Source organism: Gavialis gangeticus, unplaced genomic scaffold (genome assembly GCF_001723915.1).
Source record: "Gavialis gangeticus isolate Ggan-Ray unplaced genomic scaffold, GavGan_comp1, whole genome shotgun sequence".
Classification (NCBI taxonomy): Eukaryota; Metazoa; Chordata; order Crocodylia; family Gavialidae; genus Gavialis; species Gavialis gangeticus.
In genome coordinates this window covers 44,170,224-44,186,120 of record NW_017729026.1, presented here as the reverse complement: position 1 = coordinate 44,186,120, position 15,897 = coordinate 44,170,224, and the positions used below count along the sequence as shown (strand labels likewise).

The following is a 15,897-nucleotide window of genomic DNA, read 5'->3' as shown; positions in this document are numbered from 1 at the left end:
AGCTGTCAGTCTGTGCTTCTCCCTGCCTCCATGGTGCGCTGCAGCTGTGCACGCGCACGGGCATTTATCGGCCACATCAGGCCTATTTCCAATGCAGCCAATTTCTTTTATATCTGTGCTGATTTGGTATCGGACCAATGTGTCACTGCACCTCTACCAAGCAGGAATTAACAGGTTTAAACTCGTTGAGTGCACACTTACAAGAACAGTTGGAATAATTGCTTACAATACAGGATTATTTCCATGTCATACGAAATAGTAATAGATGGGGGCTGGACTCGATGATCTTCCAAGGTCCTTTCCAGCCCTAATTTCTATGAAATCTAGAATCAAAGTCACATGAAATATAGCCAAAATAATCTTCTTGAGCTGCTCAGTTATTCATAGGCTGATCATATGGAAAACCTGGAAATCTGGAACATCATTCAGGTCACTGTTTCTGGCTCCACCCCCCACGTTTTCACAAGTTGGTGGGTCTTATGCCACGCAGGCAATGGTGCCTATTTTCCCGCTTGCAAGACACTCTGTACTACTCTGACTCCCAGCCAGACTGTACCCTTGTGTTTCCAGGATACCAGTTTTAATCCCAACAGCCAGCCGGGACCAGCCTCTGAAATCTAGGAGTGTCCCAGTTAAAATGGGACATAAGGTCACCCTAGCTATTCAGCATCTCTGAACTGCATTAATAACAACTTATTTGCAGTCAACAGGATACCTGCATTTATATTGGGCAAAGGTATCTGTTTTTGTTCCGTACTGGGAAAAGTTGTTTTTATTAATGCTGTTTAACTACTGTGTCTGTCTAATAATTAATAGAACAGGAAAAAAAAAACCCTTCTAGTTCAAAGCTTAATTTTAAATTGCCATGTCACTAATGAAATAAAATTAACTTTATAAAAACATGAGCTGTGTTTAAAACCAAACAGTCATAAATCTAGAAAATGTATTGCAGGTTTTTAGAGAGATGGTAAAATTATTTTGCTATTGACTTTAATACATAGTTCAGATTCATTACCTCGCCTGTGAGCACATCACTTTTGAATGATAATCCTTCACTGTGTACTAAACAAATAATTTTCCACTAGAGGGCAGTGGAAGCGTAAGAGGAGGTGGTGGTGGAAATGCCAGAGAGATCAAGATTAAGAAGACTAAAAAGAAAGGAAGAAAAGATGCTGACAGTGATGAGGAATCACAAGCAAGTAGCACAAGTTTGTAATGTTTGAATAGTTATCTATTCTTCCTGGCATGTGTACCTCCTGCTTTTGCATGTCTTTCTATATTTCTTCTCATTAGCTCTTTGAAAATCAGGCAAAATGTCAAGCAGTACTAGCATGTTGCTCAGGTTAAATTATATAAATGAAAAAAGTCTCAATTTAAGTCAGATAAGTATTGTAACATGACGCGAACATTATAAGCTATTGTAAAAATTCAAAGTAGGAGTTAGATCAGTTTTTGCTACAATCAACTTGATATACAAAATAAGTATCTTTAATTTTGGGATGGATATTGTGCTTGTTCTTTTCAATATCTGCTAAATAAGTTAGATAAATGTAGCAATTTTCATCTGGTTCCAAAATGTAACTGGCTTAAATTATCTGCCCCTAGTAATAACTGGTAATAATTCTTTGATTGTTTTCCCTCCAGAAAAAGAGTCATACATGATAATATTGATTCGGTGACCTACAGCGGGTGCAACTGAAAACCAAGTACAATAGCAACAGTTACTTCCTTTGCTAAATAAAGAAAGAAATTTGCTTGTAAATCCTAGCTTTTTAATGATAACTGTCATATATGGGGCTATGAATTAAAATAGCTACCAGAAGCTGTGTGGTTCATCCTGATAACTTGAAAGGCTCTGTTCAATGCCCAACAATAAGTAAAAGCTCTTTCAATAGATTTGTGGAGCCTGCATAAAATGAGATTATTCTTCAGACTACTCATCCACTAGGTGAAATGCTGTCAAATTTTTAAGCACAGTATAATCCTTCACTGGTAGTATTGATATGTTGTAACACGTATTGAGTTGAATAGCATTTGGAAAGTGCTGTTTGATAGACTTCATCACCAAATCACTTATTTGCTGGGCATGGCTTCTGTTAATCAACCAGACTTAATTGAAAACCCAGTGTAAAGTAATTTTAACTATATTATCCCTTTCAGGGCATTACAGAGTATTACAGAGTATCATTAAAATACAAAACTATGCAAACAGAAATAGGCAAAGGCCTATTTCTGTTTGCATAGTTTTGTATTTTAATGATCAACTTTCCCAGTTGATCTCCCATTTACAGACAGGTCTGTATCTCTCTTTATGTTCTGCTTAATGCACAGATTTTCTTTCCTGCTCTTGTTCCCAAGACACAGTCCTGTTATTAATTTAATCCATCCTAAAAGCACCCTTCTGTAGTGTCTGAAACAACTGTTAGTTTATAAATAAAACAGAAACCCAGCCAGATGCATTTGTGCACATCTGTGTGATTAAACTACTATAACCCTCATCACCTCCCTTATGTTACATTCTAAACTGAAATTCATGATACTCTGGCTTTATCCTTTACTTCAGGATAACACAAAATGAGTGGTGTAATTTAGTGAACTGTACAAAATACATTATGGTTTCCATTAACAAAACAGGCTGTGTACAATTCAGTGTCTCTCTCTCTCTCTCTCTCTCTCTCTCTCTCTCTCTCTCTCTCTCTCTCTCTCTGAAAGGTGTGTAAATGCAGTTGATTGTTTCCAAGTTAGTGTTCTGTACCAGATTCAAGAGAGACTGCACCAAGTGACAGATGGGAGAAAAATGTAAAGCTGATGTTTGTTGTATAGATAATTTATGAACTGTACAGTAGCAGTTTTCAGATCATGTGAAGAGAAATATCGCTAATTTATTTTTCCATATCACCATGGCAAGAGTCATTTTTTGATGTTTTCATTTGGGGTTAGAACTACGAGATGTCCACATGTCCTGTGCCACAGGACAGCTTCAACTAAATTAAGCTACGTGTTCTTTTATTAAAGCATTTCTCATGGCCATTACAGGTAGGAATAAGCATCTGGAAATGCTTTTCATGTCACAGGAAGAGATTCAGGATGTTTTAAGGAACCATATTCAAGACTGTCCTGAAGAACTTATTATAGAACTTGCTGAACATTTAATAAGGTAAGTGTACTCATTCATTAGATATTTCATCACTCATTTTAAATAAATCTTCTGGTTTGCTTGGTTGCCTAGAAAAAAAGGCGCTAACAGACATGAAAAAAAATGCTTTACCAGAAAAGGAAGTGTGTTTGTTTGACCAAGCTCCCCAGCATCTGTATAGATCTGATGCTTCAATGGGGATTTTTGGTGCTTGTATCTAAGAGCTGATCCAGTCTTCAAAACGCCCTGCTGAAGTGCCCAATGTATACAGATGTTCAGTGAGCCAAGTCAAACTAACATGATGCCTCTTCTGGCCATGCGCTGCACTTAGTGTGGGGGCGTGCTGAGCTGAAAATAAAGTGCTGATTTCTTGTTTGTTTGTTTTCATGTCTGTAAGCAGCCAAAAGATTTTCCTGTCAAAAGTCATAATCCTAACTCTGACTTCCTCTATATAAGGTTGTGTCTCTCCACAGAAAGATGTGCTGACAAAAATGGTGTGAAAAATGCTGTTTATTCCTGGCAGTTAATTGTATTGCATCATCTGTCAGCAACTGTTTTCTTTGTTGTGAAATGTTTACACCACTTGAAACCTGTTGTAACTTTCTCCTGCCAGTCCCTGATCTGATATGTGTTCATCAACCCTTTGAAACTATTTAGGACACCATTACTGGGACACTTCAGTGTACATGTTGTTTGGATTTAGGAACAAGCCTTGTAAAACTGAAGAAGTAAAGTCATGTTTAAAAGTAAAGATGTATTTACTCGGTTCTGGGACAGCCTTGAATTCAAAACAACCCCCCAATAACTAGATTCCACATAAGGCAAAATTTTAATTTGGTATTGTTTTTATAATACTGACAAAAAACTGTAACAGTAACAGTAAATCATAAATTCAACATTACTTTGAATTCAATTTACACTCAACTCAGTTTCTATTAAGATCTGTCCAGAACCTGGTGAGTGCTACTGTGCACTGGATCCCTCCCTACTTCTGCTTAGAGCCTCGACATGCATTAGTTCATTTGCTGAGTGCTGGGTCCCTTGTCACTGCAGCCAGGCAGCATGCAGGATTCCTGGCTCACCCATGCAGGGTCTTTCCGTGCCTGTCCAGCCCCTCTCCGCAGTGTGTGGTGCCTGGCTGGCACATACCAAGTTGCTTAGAGCTGCTGCCTGGCCAGTGGGTGCCAAGGCAACTCAGCAAGTGTTGGTCAGGCTCCTTGAATGCAGCTGGAGGACGTTTTTTTTCTTAATGTACTTGATTATCGCTACTTCTGTTTAATCTTTTAAGCTCTATTTAATACGTATCATCTTTTTTTTCTATTCTGAGGCCCCTAACAAAGAGCTATAAAGAAGTGGTACGTGATGTTTTCTTATCTTCAACTTCTTCATCTGGAGCTAGCAGGAAACGGACCATCAAGGACTTGCAGGAAGAGGTCTCAAACTTGTACAATAATATCAGATTATTTGAAAAGGGTGCAAAGCATTTTACAGGTAGAGCAAACTTTTCCTTTTAAAAATATCAAAAAATGATGAACCCTTAAGTAACAGACAAGTCTATACTGGAATGAATGTGGAGATATGACAGATTATTAAGGAGAAAAGTTTTGCTAAGACAGAGTTTACTAGATCTAATGATGTTTAAGAGTGCACGTGTCAAGGAGGGAGAAGTACTAATGCTACTTCATGGGTGTGAGAGCTCTGAATAGGAAAATTAGATTGAAACTGAAAAAAAGGAAATCAGGATTAATATCATGGGAAAACATCCTGATTGTGAAATTTGTTAAGTTACGGAGTAGTTTTCCAAGCAAAGCACTGGATGCTCATCACTAAATTGCTTAAAACAGGGTTGTCCAGCTGGTGGCCCATAAGCGCCATGTAGTACATGAGGGATTAAACCGCAGTCCCCCCAGGCTCCTGTCTGGCTGCAGAAGAATCTGAGGTCTCCAGGCTTCCTCTTCCTCCTCTACCCTATCCCTCAGTGCTGGAAAGCTGTAGTGTAATTTGGGTGTGGTGGGGGAAGCAACTGATACCCTCTTTTGTGGAGGAGTGCAAAAATAGCCACAGCTTGTAAGAGTGGCTGATCATGCTGCTGCAATCAGTAGTGCGGCAGCTGGCACTGCTCTTGCCATCACATGGCTGCCCTAGGTATAGAGGTAGATGGCTGTGCCTCTGGCTGTGGGGAGCCCGTGGTCTGGGGCACCTGAGAGGTACAGTGTAGCAGGGGAGCTGGCTTCCCAGGGATCTGAGGGTGAAGCAGTGCACCCAAGTGCATGGTGCAGCAAAGGAGGGAGCATAGGGCTGTGCAGTGCATGCACATGGTGCATGGCCATGGGGCCCTTGGCCCCTACTGATGCAGCCCTTACTAGAGCAGCCTGCAGGGCTTGTGTCCCCAGCTACTTATACATTGGCTTAAAAAAAGGATAGACAAATCACTAGAAAATGCACAGTAAAACAAGACTTCTCAAACCCATCATATTTTACAGTACATGTTAATTGGGATGGTCCTTCCTTGCATTCATAATCACCGTCATTATGGCAACTAATGCTGTTTCTTACATGTAGAAATACAGGATCAGACAAGTGTTTTAAGTATTGTGTACACTGTAAAATAGCTAGTGGCCTGCCTTCAGAAAATGTTAATTATACTGTCCTCTCTAGCTGTTCATTACATTTCTCCCTAGCTTCCATTCCTATCTGTCCTGTGAACGTGTTTCTTTGCTGCTGTTTTCTTTCTGTCTGAACCTGCCTTTCTGCTATTTGGTTCTGTATGTAGGCTGCCAGTTCCATGGGCAGATCTAGAACTTTTCAGAGATGGTGAGGTGCATCATCACATCTGAAACAACACTTTTTTTTCAGTTAAACAAGAAGCTTAACTAACGTGCTAGGGGCCTAGAGCTGTATTATTCAGTTTACGATTGAAGCAAAAACAATGTAACTTCATTGGAATGAGTTAAAAATCATCTGCAGGACTGAAATAGGAGCTTCATTATCTGGAGCAGCTAACAGACAGCAGAATTGCAGAACAAAGACTAGGTTGATTGGTAGAATATCAAGTCCGCCCCCCTTCCCCTCCCCTCCTCCCCCAAAAAAGAAGACTGTCATTAACATCTGTGGAATGAAGAGTTTAGAAGGGATCAGGTAGATTATAGTGACCCATGATGTCAGTTGACTCCTTCAGTCCTGCCTGACTAGAAATGCTGCTGCCCCTGTCAGACAGTTGGTTTCAAACTTTGAGCGAACCAGAAATGAAAGGGAGGTGCCAAGTGCAAGCTTCCCGTCTCGCCCCCCACAACCACCCCTGGCCAGTTTCTCCTCTTCTAGATATTTCTCAGTGTTGGGGGCTCGTAGCTCTTTGGTTCACTAAGTTAGGTTCACAAGCTTCCCTCCTTATATAGTTGTTCCTTTAGAAGAGCAGCTGTCCTCTCAGCTACCTTACATAACTTCAGGCTTCTGTTTGCTCTGAACATGTTAGACACATTTTGGAAACAGGAAAGATTATATCGTGTTCAGATAGCAGTCTCTAGACTGCCAGTGGTCCACTGTTGGTAAACCACTGATGTAGGTGGCTTGGACAATGCAACGAGTTATTCCAACTCTGCTTTTAATTACAAAAATTGTATTTTACAGATGAGACTCAAACTAACCTTGCCAAACACCTGCTGAAGACTGTTTGCACGGACATTACAAATCTTATTTTCAACTTTCTAGCAGCTGAATTAATGATGGCAACAGATGATCACACTGCTATTACAAGTGAAGTATGTATATGCCATTTTCTTTCCTATCATGGCAGTTTCCCCTTAAATCTATGGATGAATTAGTAACCTTTTCACCATTATTTGTGAAAGGTTATTTCAGTTATGAAGTACTGAATAATATACACTTAAAAATTTGTCTTAAAAATGATATTTTTTCCTGCCACAATAGGTCAGGAAAAAGATTATAGGTAAATTACCTGAAGAATCCAAAGGTGCTTTAACAAAACTACATGCTTCTTTGAACGGCAAGGTAAGTTGTTCCAAAAATATATATATATATTTCTGCCAACACTCAGCCAGGCTGAGGAATATGATAGGTAACTGCTGCTGTTATGAAGATTGTATGCAAAAATTTACAAGCCAGATCCTTTTAAATCAATAAAAATAAGTAAAGCTTCATACCCTCAACATTCAAAGACTAAGTAGTAAGTTCACAGTAGAAGTTGTTACTTGCGTAGCTCTGTTTACACATTGGATCCAATGTATCCCTTACATTTAGAAGAGATTTAAAATGCCATTTCTTAACCTTCAATTAAACAGCTGGGCCAGATCCTGCTCCACTTGCTAAATGCCTCAGGGCCTTGCTACACAGTAATTTTGGGTGGCTGCTGGAGCTCTTAACACCTGGAAACTGGTTTTATGTGCTTGTTATGTCGTTCAAAGTTATGCCACCCCAGGGCAGGATTAGCTCATTTGTGTTACCCAGCTTGTTACACTTGTAACTCTAGGCTACACCTTAGTGTAAACACCCTGCTCAGTACCCCAGATCCGTGCTCCCTTCTCTCCCACCTTCCCTCCCTGGATAAGAGTAGCAGCCCAGAAGCTGTGGTGGCAGTAGCCAGGCTGACCAGTTAACCTTCCCTGTATAGGTGATGCATAGGAGAGGTACGGGGGGCACATGCCCTCCCCACCCCAAGATTGGCTGCCACTCTTCCCCCCACTGCCAGCAGCAGCAGTGGGCCATCCCCGCTCACCACCATGGTCCCTCCCCAGTCTTAGGAGGCACCAGTTGTTAATGCTTCCCTGCCTGCTCCCATGGAACAGTGGGGGCAGCCACAAGTAAGTGGGGTGGCAGGGAAGAAGCCCTGGGGGGCAGAGAAGAAGCCAGGAATTGCACAGGGGTGGGGAGGAGGTAGCGTGGTTTCTTACCTTTCAGTTCTCCAGGCCCTTGCTAGTCTGAACATGTGACTGCTTTGAAACTGAAGCTAGCGCTAACACCAGTCAACATTTGAGCAGGATGCAGTATAATGTTTAACAGGGCCCTAAGTTCTCCTCTTGCTCCATGCTGTTGTTACAAAAGTAGGCAGTTAATATTTTTTCAGGGATACAGGAAGGGTGAAATAGGATTGCGCTTAGGTACCTTTAAGGCAAAATAGAGTCTGGCCTTTAATTCCTGCATCCTCTACATGAAGGAATCAAACTTATTTATATGTTTAGCTAGCAAAAAGCATAATGTGGGGGAAAAGTTGACTACAGCAGCTGCAAAACAAAATGAAAAAATTATTATTGCTTGATTTCCAAAAAGGCTTATAATCATATTTTCCTTAGTAAAAGTAGATAATATGATCTCCCTTCTTGCCACGTCAGTAATATTAATTACAAATTGCATTCAGGTTAAAATTGTTACTCTTTGGGCACATCTACATTTGCCGACTTAAGGCACATTAGCCAACGGCAATTTTAGACTATTCGTACCTAAATTTGATACTTGCAAAGCCAGGTGTCATATTTAGGCACGAATAGCTAAAATGCTTATGTACATGTAGATTGTGTAGTGCTGTGTATATCAACTGACTTGGGACTAACTTTTGTCCCGAGTCGATTTGCACACTGCATTAATGTGCCTTAGTGCGTGCAGGTGTAGACACATGCCTATAAATCACCTTAATGCACATTAGGCAAATGCACAAAAAGTTTAGGCATGCATAAAAGCACATGTAAATATGTTCCCTTTAAGGTTTAAATATATGAGCTGTTAAAGGTTTAATACAGTTTAATTTTGAACGGAATACTACTTTTCCCTTGTCACCATTGCTTATTCTTACTTTACTTTTTAGGACCTGAATGCCACTGGTTATTAAAAAAAATTGTATAGTTATTAACTGGGGTTTTTTAACCCACTATATCTGGATATAATTTTTGTACTTTTATAGAGTTTAGAAGATTTCCTTTTGTGCCTTGACTCTGCAGCAGTTGCTTGTGATATTATGGTGAAAAGGGGGGACAAAAAGAAAGAAAGGTAACATTAAAAGTTATTTTCATTGAATTGTTCAGTATGGGAAAGGTGGCACTTTCTTTCTGTACAAATTTAAAATCATTAGCTTGGTAACCTCAGTAAAAATAGATGCATGTTGTGATTTATAGCCTTTCTTTTTAAGGACAGATCAGGCGTTCATTGCCAACCACTTTGATCCATATCCTGTCCTGCCTCTACGACAGTGAAGTAGTACTACATGGCTTTCTGAGTCCTAAGTCACTAATGTATCCTATCAGTCACAGAACTAACTAAGAGGCTTAGATTTATTACGTGTCTTCAGTTCGGCCTGAACAGGTCCCTAGGCAACTTGATTTGGGTTACTGCACGTGTTCAGAAACAAGTTAAATGGCATCCACAGCATCTAATTTTGCTTGACTTTGATCCAGTTCCATCATCTTTGATTCCTTAGATGCTGAGTGGGTATTTGAAGCTGAATTCATGCATGCAGCTAGGACACACTTGCCCAGGAAATGATATCTGGACCCACCCCTAGTCAGTCAGACTTTACATTGCCCATTTACTGGGAAAGCACCTTAACCACCCAGCTCCAGGAAAGACATTGCTAAGAGCATTTCCATTCTGTTGAAACTAGTAGACTGAACGGAAGGAAAGTAAGTGTGATGGGGCATGCTCAGGGCCGAGTCTCGAGTCGGCCTGCCCACCTCTGTGGGTCAGTCTGCCCAGTCTTGCCTGCCATGACTTTGCTGTTCCCATAACTTCTGATGCCAGGGGGCGCTATCCACTGCTCCAAACCTTCCCTACACAGTGGCTTATGCCTAGCAGATGGCATCCAGAAAGACACTATGCTCCCGGCCTAAAGCCAAGCTAACTTATTCCTTTGTCAGGCCTCTTTCATACTCACATTCATCCGCCCTCTTGTCATTAGTGCTTCCCACGCTGCACCCCCTCTCACAGAGTCTCTTTCTCGCATTGACAACTTGTTCTGCAGTGCTCCCTCCTGGAGCGGTTCCCATAGGCCTTGGGGCTTTATCTGGATCACGCCTCAGGTGGTGACATGCACCCTGAAAGTTCAGCCTGGGCCTCTCCTGCTTGTGATATTATGGTGAAAGTTCAGCCTGGGCCTCTCCTGCAACCCTCACCTGGTTAGTGGCCAGCCAGTTCACCACACAGAGGACTAACTCCACTGTAGCCCTTCACTGGGGCGCTCATATCCAGCAACTTGTTCCTCAAGGGGTTGGCCCATGTGCTGCCCTTCAGGCTGTCCCTCAGCCCTACTCAAACCTCATCAGGGCCCTCACTACCGCCCCCTCTCTGGGGCTACACATCTATCCCCTCCCTGGGGCCTCCGGGGTCTTAATCCCCTGTGGGGGCTCAGGTGACCACAGAGATGTGCCTGGCCCCACCTGGGGTCTTACACCCCCTGGGCTCAGGTGGCCATAGCCATGCCTGGCCCCACCTGGGGTCTTACACCCCCTGGGCTCAGGTGGCCATAGCCATGCCTGGCCCCACCTGGGGTCTTACACCCCCTGGGCTCAGGTGGCCATAGCCATGCCTGACCCCCTTACACCCACAGTGTTGTGGGGGCTAGGGATTATTGAGGTGCCCTAACGCACGTTTCACCAGGGAGGTGAGTGGTCCTGGTTTTGAGTGGGACTGCTGTGCCACTGGCAGTCCCACCAGGCCTTCCTTCCCTTTCAGGGTGCAGTTTTAGGTCATGCCCAGAACCAAGATCCTCCTGCTCTTACCTGCCAGATGTATCATACAGCAGTTCAGCCGAGGCTGCCAGCAGCAAACTGCTGTGGTTATATAGCTGGCCTGTATTTTAAAATGGCCACCACAATCAGGCACCTGCTGGCTGCCTGACAAAGCCCTTAGAGTGGCAGGCACTACGAGCGCACAGTAAGCATGAAGGAGTCTGAGTCTGTGGCCCTTTGAAGTGACTACAGGCAGTCCTTGACTTACAACGTTTCGAATTATAACATTTTACACTTACAACGGTTATGAATTGACACTCTGTTTCAACTTTCTGATGTCAGTTTTGATTTTACGATGCTTGATCTGACGCCACACCAGCGAACGAGTTCGCTGCATCGTCCATCTCCCTGGAGACTATCTGTCCAAACTTCCTTGGACATTTTCTTTAAGAAAGCAGCCAAGACTCCAGAAAAACCTGCAGCCAAGACTCCTGAGAAGCCTCCAGCCAAGAGCCCTTCAAAAAGTCCAGCAGAGTCACCTCAAAGAAGTTCTTCCAAATCAATACAATTGCTATTTACAATATAAATACATTAATGTAGCTATATTACTCATCTATAATTGATTGAGTAAAAAATTCTGGGTTATTTTTGGTGAAAATCAGGTATTGGACCTTGGTTCAGGAACCAATCCCCCATTTATAACATTGTTTCCTATGGGAAAATTAGTTCTGAGTTGCAACGTTTTGACTTAAGACGCAGTTTTCAGGAACCAGTTTTGTCTAAGTCTGAGGAAAGTCCTGGGTTCTGAGCCCTTCTTGTGATGCTTTATGCATCTTGTGTTATGTAAATGATTTCTCCATGAGTCAGAGAATATAACAGAAGTGTATACAGCTACCCAAAGAGACAGTGGGAGATCTGTGTCATTCCTCCTCCCCCACCATCCCAAGTGGTACAGAATTGCTTTCCTGAGACAGGACACATTTTTGGGCAAACAGCTACTAAATTTTAGATAGCCGGTAGCCAGAATACAACCCAGGCTTATATCTTTAACCTGCAATATAGGGAGGGAAGTAAACATGAAACAATATTTTTGGTTTTGGAATCAATTTCTTTACATCACTTGATGCACTGAAAGGTTATTTTTAAATTTTGGGGTGGGATTTTCACAAGCTGTCAGTTATACCAATACTGAGCCCTGCTGAAAATCCTAAATCGGGATATCAGGCTCACCCTGTGATCCAAGCTAGACCTAGACTGTGGGGCTCCTTCACAGGTAGGACCCAGCACAGGGCAGCAGCTCTAGTGGAGACAGTGGTAGGGATCAGGGCAGTTTTGGAAGTGGGAATGGGGGAGGGGGCAGGGGTAGAACAAGCAGTGGTGAAACAGATGATTACAGGGAGAGCAAGGCAGTACAGCCCTTGCTCACCCTTCTGCTGCCAATGATTATGTCCACCAGGGTCACAGGGCCTCTGATTCTGCAGCAGACCATGTTATTTCTGTTGACCTGTGGGCCATATATTTGACACCCATGTCCCACACCAGTGTCAGGAATCAGTCCAAGAAGGAAAAATGAATATTATTCTATAAGCACATTTTTAGATTTTTAGCTTGATAAAGAACATTTTTACAGTACATATTTTGTTTCTCTAGGCAGGTTCTGTTCCAGCATAGACAGGCTTTGATTGAACAACTAAAAGTCACAGAAGACCCAGCTCTCGTTCTGCATCTTACATCAGTCCTGTTGTTTCAGTTTTCAACCCACTGCATGGTTCATGCCCCAGGAAGATGTGTGCCACAGATCATTGCTTTCCTAAGTACTAAGATCCCAGAGGTATTCCAGTAATGAATTTTCATCCAGTAATGTCTTTCTTTTTTAATAAAAGCATGGTACCTTTTTTTTCTACTAGAAGACATGAAAAGCTTGTGACTGCCCAACACTGAATAATTCTGGTGGATGAGATTAACTGATTTTGCTTTTGTTACTATTACTGTCTGTATATAGTATAAAACTTTTGATCTGTCTGTTTGCTGTCACTAACTCTGTAGCAAAGTGACAGCTGTAAATTATAGTGATCCATGACGATGATTCAGAGGCAGGAAGTGTCTAGATGACAGTGGTTAAAACATTGTCCTTTCTCTGAATCACTGACAGAATGGTTCCATTGAATAGCAAGATAAGTGTTCACCAGATGTTACAGGCATCTGGAATTTAATTGGATTCACATTGCAAGGGTTGGGCTTCATTCTCTGACCTTTCTGTCTCTCAAATGGAGTAAGGATACATCCAGAATTCTTCCAAGTCAGTTTTAAGGAAATGTTGCACCACGAAATTTATCAAAATCAACATCCTAATCTGCTGAAATAGTAGTTGGTCCGTGAATGGCATTTCCTCCTCCGGTAGAAAAGCATACTGTATTTGCAGTGCAGATGCATTTTTATTATTCTGTATCTTTTATTTGTGATGCACAAAATACTTGTACAAGAATATTAGGTTGTAAAATGTCTTCATGGAAAAATGTTTCCTAATGGCCATTTCTTTATGCAACATGTTTTATTTTTAATTCAGCTGTACTGTTTTTTCATAACCATAACCATTTCATTCTTTTCTTCAGGATCAGCATTCTCTTCTAGTCAGATACCAAGGATTAGTGGTGAAACAGTTGATCAATCAGAATAAAAAGATTGGGCAAGGAGATGATGACCCAATGGATAATCTAGAGGAGGAAGAAGGTGCAGAAAATATTCGAAAAGAGCTCCAAGAAGTGACAGCCTCCGTCAAAGATCTTGTCCTCAGGCCCAGAAAACCTTCTGTAACAGAGGAGTAAAGATCTAATAAATTCATCTCAGTCCACAAAACAGTCAGAATATTTTTTTTTCTTGAAGGGATAATGTTCATTTTGTTGTAGTAGTAGAGGATGGGATTGTAGGCTTAGATTTGGTAAACTTTAATGGTACTGGTGAATGCAGTATAAAGCACAACAGGTGGATGCTCATCATGGATTTGATTAACTGAATAAATTATTTAAAAATGAAACAATACTCGAGCATTCATTGTGTTTATATTACACTGCAAGAGCAATGGTAGCTACAAAGGTAAAGTTTTAAGATGGCACCTTTTTATGTGGTGCTTCAGGCACAGTTATTCTTTGATCGCACATTCTTCTGTGTCTGTCCATAGGTTCAGCATCTGCTTTTCTGACTCTGTTTGTTCTTTCTTCTTCTTAATGGAATAGTAATTACAGCAATTCATAGGTTTGTCTGGATTCACAAATATTTTTGTCTAAACCATAATTTTAAAACAACAGTATAAAAATGAAGGCTCATTTTTTATATCTTTGATATGTTTTTAGGAATATTTGGCTTTATTCTGGGCAGTGGGAGGGTTAATAATGAAGTTTGCAGGCCTGGCTTCCCAAAAGAGGAAAAATAGTGGGTGAGTCCAATCCAATTAGGAATGAAACAATCCTATATCTGTACCCATTGTTTCATTCCTAATGAATTCCACTACACTATTGTTATTTTTTAATCATTCCTTTATTAAGGAACGCTTAGAAAACTGATGAAGTAAAAATTATATGTAATTCTTTATTTGGCATTGAGGGTGGGCCTGAGGATGGTGACACAGACAGCAGTGGCTAACATAGCCTGCTCATTCATTTAGTAGATAGGCTTAACCTCATTTATGACTCTTAAAGCAGTTTCTTAAAGGTTCAATATCACATAAGGAGACCTTCTTATTTTAAAAGATTTGGAGGTGGGATTTTGTTCATCTTGGTGCACATTTCCTAAAAGAAAGTAAAATGTTGGTTTGAATCTCTGCTACATATGGTTTTTTTTGTCTGGGGCTATCCTGTTCTGAGAAGTATTTGATGTTATTTTACTGTATTTCCACCCCTTGTTTTACTTAAACAACTTGCTTTGGATAGAGGGAAGGAGAAAATAAATTGGAAAAGTATGCAAATTTGAATTCTGCAAATACTGATTAATGATAAAGTTTTTGTGTTGTTTGTGTTTATTTTTACTTTGTTTCAAAGAGGAAACTGTTTTCAAAAGTACAGTTTTAGGTATGTTAAGTTTGCATCAGCTTATGCTGCCATTGCAGTATGCAGTTATGTGTGCTTTCAGTATTCTAGATATTGCATAAAATCAAGTCTGAATAAAAAGATAAGAGAGAATTCCTGTCCAGTGAAAATAACTCTTCTATTCTTGTCAAGACCCCATTGACTACAGTCTATTGTTCAGTACCTATGGGGTATTAAACAGCCAGTGTTACTTGCAAAACCTGTATCTCCAGTAGAGTTTGTATTGGGTAAAGTTAAATTAAAATGTCCCCTAAAATGTTGTTCCAACAAATGAAAAACCACTTCACATCAAACTTGCAACCAAAATACTGCCTTTTGTCTCACCCATTTATGTATGTTTTCAAAATGAAATTTAAAAAAATAGAACTATTTATATGGCAGTACTAAACTGCAGTACTGCTAAGTATTGGTCTTGTACCAATCATGAAAGAGAGGAGGTTCATTCTCTTCTCTCCAAGCTCAGAGACAAAGGTAGTAGCATCCTAATTTTGGTAAGCATACTCCATGTTTCTTGATGAAAAAGGACAGTAAGGAGCAAAAGGGGGAAAATATTCTGACTGCTTTAACTTTGGTAAAGCAATATTGTTTGCATGTAAGAAACATTTGTCATTCAAAATAATTTTAATTTTCATATATTAAATGTAAACACTTTTATTTGGCATTGATAGCTTTTGTAAATAATATCTAATCTGACATTCTGTGTGCAAATTTACAATTATTTTAATAAAGTTAAATAATGAAATATTTAAAATGTATGTTCTGCTATCGACTTAAGTAGTGATCGATGGTCTTTATATGTGTTGCTTAGATTACAATTGCTGATATTTCATTCAATTTGTTTTATAAGTCATTTTGAGTGCCTCTATAATTTTGCCTAATACAGAAAAATTATGAACTTATTATAAGTCTTCCTGCATAATGCATTGAATGTGTTATGTTGCAGGCCTTAAAATGGAAATGATAAAAGAGACATCCTTTCAAATTAATAAGAAGGGAACAATCCAGATCC

The 15,897-nt window shown here is 40.5% G+C and overlaps 1 protein-coding gene across 1 annotated transcript in view; it reads left to right on the top strand.

The window, feature by feature from the left end:
• UFL1 (UFM1 specific ligase 1) overlaps window positions 1-15,643 on the top strand; it is a 47,164-nt gene extending 31,521 nt beyond the window's left edge. The window contains exons 12-19 of the mRNA XM_019520192.1: window positions 1,086-1,208; window positions 3,037-3,157; window positions 4,464-4,627; window positions 6,764-6,894; window positions 7,064-7,144; window positions 9,048-9,133; window positions 12,457-12,637; window positions 13,419-15,643. Of these exons, the coding sequence (XP_019375737.1) occupies window positions 1,086-1,208; window positions 3,037-3,157; window positions 4,464-4,627; window positions 6,764-6,894; window positions 7,064-7,144; window positions 9,048-9,133; window positions 12,457-12,637; window positions 13,419-13,631 (1,100 nt within the window). The 3' untranslated portion in view covers window positions 13,632-15,643. The remainder of the gene's footprint in view (window positions 1-1,085; window positions 1,209-3,036; window positions 3,158-4,463; window positions 4,628-6,763; window positions 6,895-7,063; window positions 7,145-9,047; window positions 9,134-12,456; window positions 12,638-13,418) is intronic.
• The last annotated feature ends 254 nt before the right edge of the window (window positions 15,644-15,897 follow it).